The sequence below is a fragment of the Rhinichthys klamathensis genome, unplaced genomic scaffold (genome assembly GCF_029890125.1).
Source record: "Rhinichthys klamathensis goyatoka isolate OS25496 unplaced genomic scaffold, OSU_Roscu_1.1 h1tg000289l_1, whole genome shotgun sequence".
Taxonomy (NCBI): domain Eukaryota; kingdom Metazoa; phylum Chordata; class Actinopteri; order Cypriniformes; family Leuciscidae; genus Rhinichthys; species Rhinichthys klamathensis.
In genome coordinates, this window is record NW_026606808.1 from 1,879,141 (window position 1) to 1,886,425 (window position 7,285).

The 7,285-nt window shown below is 38.1% G+C and overlaps 1 protein-coding gene across 1 annotated transcript; it reads right to left on the bottom strand.

Moving 5' to 3' along the window:
• Positions 1-303: 303 nt before the first annotated feature.
• Positions 304-1,564, bottom strand: LOC130103492 (uncharacterized). Its single transcript, XM_056269740.1, has 5 exons — positions 1,493-1,564; positions 1,067-1,387; positions 843-989; positions 661-764; positions 304-491 (listed from the first exon to the last, which is right to left on the bottom strand). The coding sequence occupies exons 1-5, from the start codon at positions 1,539-1,541 to the stop codon at positions 393-395; spliced, it is 720 nt and encodes a 239-aa protein (XP_056125715.1). The 5' UTR covers positions 1,542-1,564; the 3' UTR covers positions 304-392.
• Positions 1,565-7,285: the final 5,721 nt, after the last annotated feature.

The following is a 7,285-nucleotide window of genomic DNA, read 5'->3' on the forward strand; positions in this document are numbered from 1 at the left end:
CTTCAGTTCCTCTGAGTTGGCCACTTGACAATAAATGACGCATAGGATCTCATGGTTTTCTAGACAGGTGGTTTACCCTTGGCCTTGAGCAGAATTCTCATTTGCTTTAGACATATCGCCGTCACATGATTTTTGTAACCTCCAGTGGAAAAAGAATGGTAGTACAGTGGAAAAAATGACTGAGTTTGTCTGAACTCTGAGGCCAACCACACTGCCTACGTTTGTTCTGCAGAGAGGAGTTTGGCTAGCCATCGTCTAGTTGGTGGATGTTTTCGATTTTCACAAAAAAACAAGGAAGAGCTCCCTTTTTATATATCTTTTTATTCATTATACAGGTAAGCATATGTCATGAATTTGTATATTTAAAACAAAGGTGACCTGCTGATATAAGGTCAGGTACAATTTTGTCTGTTTATTATTTGGGCTGTAGCAGAAAAGCACCGGTTCTGTTCAAAATCTTCACATATTGAGGAAAAGACCACCTCAGTATACTGAAAGAGAAACAGGGCACCAGTATTAGCAGTTTGTATGTATGTATGTATGTTACATCTGTTTTATCATGAAAATAGTGATAAAGAATAAAATTCATCAACAATATAAAAAGTAATGAAAAAAGTATATAAATGTACATGGAAAAAAATATGGTTTTGCATAATTTACCACTGTGTTTGTCTCTTGAAGTTGTTCCAAAGGCATAAAACGAGTCCGTTGTAAATCTACCTCTTGATGTTTTAAATTTTTTCCAGAGTAGCAACATACACTACCTACAAGAGAGGAGAATTACGGTCATATTTTAGTAATAGATTCAATCAAATTAAATTCAATCAATGAAATGAACTCACCAATGACGACAATGACCAGAACACCATGCATCAGGCCAGATATGAGGATAATAATTCTCCATGGTCTCTGGATCAGCTCAGTATAATTCACTACGGTGTGATTCTGCTCAACAGTGTTGTTCCGGCACTCAGTTAATTGAGTTGGTTCTGTAAAAAAATAGCCATACATTTAAATAACCAAAGCACTAAACATCCATATGGTCTGATCACGGAAGCTCACTCACCAATGATGTGTAGTTTGGTGCCGTTGCTGAACTTTGGAGGTGCTTCAGTGGTCATGCAGTAATAAATGCCTAACTCATCAACAGTGACATTTTTTATGAATAGACAATATTTAGGTTGCACTGAATATTTGGGTCTGAATCCTATATCGTAGTAAAAAGGAGTTGGAGAGGTTGAAAATAACCGTAATATCATAACTGGGCGATTTGGTGGCTTTAGCACCATCCAATAAATCTCTTTTTCACCAAGATCACAGTTTATAGTCACATTTTGTCCCAGTTTTGTAAGTTCTGTTTCTACAGCTTGACACCATACTAGTAGACCTGTGAGATAAATAAATCAAACAAAATAAAATCAAAGAAAAATAGGATTCTTAGGAAACGTTGATCAAGTACAATATATCAAGATATACAATAAATTGCACTTACAAATAAGATGCTGTATGATCTTTGCGTCGTTTCCACAACTAAAATGCATTACCTGATGAAATAGTGTTGCTTTCACAACTGTACTTTTCGAGCTTTGAAACCAACAGAGGGTGATTATATATGGGCGGAAGTCACACTCACAGAGACCACATTCAACATAGCCTACTTGTTTAAACACCTCATGTGAGATTGATATATATATAAATATAAGTGACATTGATTACAGAACAGAACAAAAACTCTTGTCAAATATTGCCTGAAGCTTGATCTTAACATTAATATTGGTGTGCAAACACAAACGCTGTAAAATTGAATAAAACACCACTGACCCAAGACCTCAATAAAAAGGCTATCTAAATTAAGTGAAATATTCTGATTTTGATTAACATTTATCTTGAGAAGTAGGCTACATTGATATTTTGCAGTAGACTGCTGTATACAAACCAATGGCAGTGGTGACTTTATAATGTGGCATTTCCATTTTATTTTACCACAGGAACTGAACTTGGCACACTTCTCTTTAGACACCAACTTTCGCTAACGTGGCGTATGGATCTCAATCACGCTGTGTTGCCAGGACCCGCCCTGCTCTGCTTCTGATAGGCTTGTAACGTTAGTTAGAGCTGCGTTCCTCTCATATGATTGGTAGGTGGAATCAATTGACTCGAAAATATTAAACCACATGCAAGTTCCTAATCATATGGAATTAGAAGACTCGGCCATTGCGATTTGTTTAAGTTACTTCATCCCATGTGTGGATGGCAAGTGTTTTTCAGCCCATGTGTGGATGTCAAATGTTTTTCATCCTTCACGCAAGTTTAAGTGTTCGTTTTAACCCTTTAATGCATAGAGGTCACTACAGTGGATAGCTATTAAAAAATCATTTTCTTGAATTTGCACAGGTTTGATGGCATAGTTGCACATCAATCTCTACAGTGGACCCTGGTGCATCATCATATACATTGCAACCAAGTTGCAAGCCGTTGTGTGTCGATTTTTCCCCCCTCCAAACCAAGATGGCAAAGGGTCAGTCAGAAATGCCAAGCTTCTCCGGAATATCCACCCATTCCTTCAATCCTAGGAGAATTTTATATTCTTGAAAAATATTGTAGCATCAAGCGATATCTAATGAGTCATATCACAGTTAAATTTTCCAAGTTTTGATTTTAGATTGGGAGAAAATTCTGATTAATCATCTGTCCACTATAGTGGACCTCATGCATCAATGGCTATATTTCAGCTACAATTCATACCTGTACTTATACTGTGAGTGTTGTTTTTGAAAATAAACAGCATTTTTTTTACTATGAATAAATGTATTTGTGTTATTAGAATGTAAATTTCATTGACATCAAAAAAGTAATGTAATTACATAATGTATGTGACTTGTAATGCATTACTTAACTCATTTTATCTGCCTACTTGAAATGCATTTCTTTACTTTTTAGATACAAAATTAATCTGATTCCGTAATGTTGCTTGTAATGCATTTCTTTACTCGTAACATCAAAAAGTAATCTGATTACGTAATGCACATTACTTGTTAGATTAAAAGTAATCTGATTACGTAATGCATGTTGCTTGTAATGCATTACTTTACTTGTTAGATCAAAAAGTAATCTGATTACATAATGCACGTTTCTTTTAATGAGTTTCTTTAAGTAGGAATGTCGCAACCTAGTAGTTGCTAGGTTTTCTCAGAGGAGGGCTATGCTAGAAATATGTCCATCTTGAACATAATCAGAATTATCAGCTAATAAGGGTAAGTTGACATACTCTGCACACTGAGGGAGCATCTGAGTGGTTTCCACAGTTGTACCTTGAGAGGCTGTAGAAATTTCTGATGGAATCACGTCCTCATGTCCTGATATCAAAGATATGTGAAGTCTAACTTGTATGAAGTTCAATTGCCTGTGCTATATTTTGCATTTTTATTTTTTGTATATATTTTATAGTTTTCACATGATTTTATACAATTGTATTAATTGGTTTGTTTATTACACATACTACATCTGTTTTTATTATTGTGTTATGTTTAATACAGTATCTCTTCAGTTTAAACCATAAACGCATGCTGTCCACTCAAGTGGTCATCTGAAAATCTCCTTGAAAAATTTGTAAAAAAAAAACAAAAAAAATCAAATCTTGTTTTCCATGCCCTAAGAGCAATAAAAACATAGGAAAAAAAATCCTGACTGAGGTTTTTATAATTCATGCATGAAAGGGTTGTTAAACAAACAATTGCTCTACAGGTGCGACAGCAAAAATGACTGCCCACTGCTCCGGGTGTGTTTACTTTGTGCATTGTGTGTGTGTGTGTTCACTACTCACTACTGTCATGATCCTGGTTCTTTTCTCTCTTTTCTCTCTCTGTCTCCATCTGCAGGCTTCTCTCTGTTCCTATTTCTCTTTCTCTCATCCGCTCTTTCACACACACCCTTTATCACTCACTCATCTCCTTCAGCTGTTCCTCGTTCTCTCATCCCCACACCTGCTCTCTATCTCCTGTCATTAGTCTCTCTATTTCTAGCTCTCTCTTTCTCCTCTTCTCTGTCGGATTATTATTGTCCGTAGTATGTTACTGACTATTGTGTTCTATCGACAGAATATTAGTCCAGTCCAGTCCAGTCCAGTCCAGTCCTGTCCTGTCCTATTCTGTCCTTCGCTGTCTGATTATTATCTGCTGTATGTTACCTGATTTGTGCTTTGCCCAGTTTTGTGCCGTGGAGTTGCCGAAGATTCGACGCCTCACCAGCATTCCTGGTCTCGCCTAGTGATGGCCAAATGAAGCGTTTCGAAGCATTATTGCTTTCCGATACAATTGTGTCGAAAATGGTTCATTACTCGAAGCTTCATTCAGATAGAAATTGCAGCACCATCTCCTGGTGAAGTAAATGTAATGCAACAAAGCTGACAACCATAAAATGCCAGTAGGCTTATGTTAACGCCCCGTTTATGACGTGTTTACCGAGGCGATCAAAGCTGAAACAGTGTAGTGCTGTGAAACTCATTTATGTAGCTGCAGTTTACAGACACTGGTGAATTTCATGTGTTCACCTTGATAATAGAACATTAAGCATGATGTGTGTGTAATTATTTCTTTAGACAAGGACAGAAGATCAGACCAGCTTAAAAAAAGTTGGAAACCATCACAGAAATTCTAATGGTTTCTATTAAACTGGCTTTTACCATTTAAACCACTACAGAATTCTTTTTGTAGTGTGTTTGGCACATATTCCATTAGGATTTAATGCCCCCACCAATAGAACCCAACACATAATCAGTAGAGACCCACAGACACCACTATAATTTCCATTATAACCAATAAAATTCCCATGAAAACCATTAAATCCAATAGAATTTCTGTAATGGTGTCTATAGTTTTTTTTAGCAGGGCAGTAGCCTATCATGTGTGAAAGCTTTATCAGCTGTGGGAAGCAGAACTCCATAACTTGTTAACTGGTGGGACTGTTATTTTTGTAAGTTGAAAAGGATGTGCTTGTGTAACTGGTTGTGCTTGTATAATGTAGCAGAGAGTTTTTGAAGTTTCTGTCTTTGATGCATATTTTTATGTAACAATGTTCATATGTTCTCAAATTAATAATAATAAAATGTGTCAGAAGGTGTGCTTTAGGTAGGCTACATCATACAGAAGGCTTATACAAAGTGTTCATTAAATGGTATGGTTTTTTTTTCAGAAATATTATTTTCTTCACAGTCTTTGGTGAAAGGCGATTTCTTTTTTTTTAAACAATTTCACCAGCTTTAGAGAATATCCTCTCGCATGGAACAGATGATGCAGGAGTACACAAAAACAGTTTAGAAAGCTGGTATAAATGAGGATGTATTGCTTTGTGGGTGGCCCAGTAAACCATAAACTCAATCCACTCTCCTCAACAATAAACTCTCCTCAACAATAAACTCAATCCACTCTCCTCAACAATAACACCAATCCAAACACCGACTACTACAACCCACGGTGTTGCCATGGTTTGGCTTCACTTTTATAAGAAATAGAGCCGCCAGCTGTCAACACTGGATTGGGCTGTCAAAGCAGTCAGGTGGTTCACTACAGGAGTGAAGCAGTGTGTTTGCTTCAGACGTCATTTTCACGTGACTAATGACGTAATGATACAAGCTCCGAAGCAGTGGTTCATTGCAAGGACCGTTCGAGTTTGAAGCAAGCTTCGGAGCGTCGGTGTCAGAGGTAACATCACTAGTCTCGCCTCACACAAGCCTTCCGGACCTGCCGCTTGAGCATCTCAGTCTCAACCTGAATATTTTATTGTGAACTTCCTTTGTTGATCGGCCATAGCGGCTTTGCCTTATTTCTATTAAAGAGTTGTTTCACCTGCTTTTCGCCTTTTGGATTCTCTCCCTCTGCCTACCGTGACAACTACTCCTAATCTGTGTGCACTAAATGGATGGGTTAAATACAGAGGATACATGCCGAGTACCAAATCATGAATGTCACTAAATTTAAATGAAAGCAAAATTTAAATCTGGTTTGGGGCTCTTGACCCCCAAAATTTCTCCCAGATTTGTAAATCTGTGGCAAAGAATCTTGATGTAGCCTAGTTTGGTGACTCTCTGAAATTTGATCAACACATTCTGAGGTCCAATCCTGTTTCTTATATCTGAGATCCAAAGCAAAGGTTAAACCATTTTGTCATCTTGTAATTTTAAGAAGATTAGCTTTCATCTCTGTTAGACTAGATTATTGTAATTCTCTGTATGTGGGTGTGAGCCAATCTCTGTTAAATCTCTGTCTTCCATTGGTCCAGAACGTTGCTGCCAGACTTTTAACAGGTATGTGACAGCATGTAACAACACCTATTTAAGTCTCACTTATTGATCACAATTATTGATTCTAGTTTATAAAGCGTTACGCAACTTGGCAACACCATCATATTTGGAGCGACTTCTTCATATACATAAACCACCAAGGACTCTTAGGGTGTATTCACACCTGCCTTGTTTGGTTCGATTGAATCGAACTCTAGTTCGTTTCCCCCCTTGGTGCGGACCTTTTGGGCAGGTGTGAATACAGCAATCGAACTCGGCTGCGGACCAAACAACTGAACCGAGACCCAGCTGAAGAGGTGGTCTCGGTACGGTTCCAAACGAACTCTGGTAAGGTTCGTTTATGGTGTGAACATGAACCGACCCAATTGCAAGAAAGCACTGCGCCTTTGAGTTAACAGGCTTCCGTAGTCGGAGTTGCGTTATGGGAAAGTGATCTGTTGTAGCCTACTACATATGATAAAATGAGTCGTGGTTTGACCTGGAGCTTCGAAGAGACGAGCTGCCTTATTAACATTTGGGCAGATGCCCATGTAGCACAGTTGCTGGAGAGGACACATAAAAATACTGATGTGTTCAACATGTTTACTGAACGGATGAAGGAGAGGGGATATGAGAGGTCTCCCGCACAGTGGGGCTGAGCCTTTTTTGCACTTCCTGATTTCCCTACTTGAGAATCCTTGTCCAATGAATGGACGACCTTAGCACACGTGTGGTTTTGTTTACAAATTTTGGTTCACTTGCAAAAAGAGCAGTGTGAAAGCGAACCGTACCACAAAAAAAAAAAAAAAAAAACATCATTTGGTCCGGACCAAAGCAAGTGAACTATCGGACTTTCCTGGTGTGAATACACCCTAAGTTTATCAAGTCAGATGTTTTTAGACACTGACCAGATTAAAATTGAGTGGTGATCGGGCACTATATAGGGTATAGGGAACGATTCAGACGGTGTAAATATGCTTTCCATTGGGGTGAATGAAGCCTGCTTTC

Excerpts from the sequence above, each read along its gene's own strand:
- LOC130103492 (XM_056269740.1), bottom strand. The coding sequence starts at position 1,541 with ATGCATTTTAGTTGTGGAAACGACGCAAAGATCATACAGCATCTTATT. Across the intron at positions 765-842 it reads TCTGGTCATTGTCGTCATTG|GTAGTGTATGTTGCTACTCT; the intron begins GTGAGTTCATTT and ends CCTCTCTTGTAG. Across the intron at positions 492-660 it reads TTCAAGAGACAAACACAGTG|TATACTGAGGTGGTCTTTTC; the intron begins GTAAATTATGCA and ends TTTCTCTTTCAG.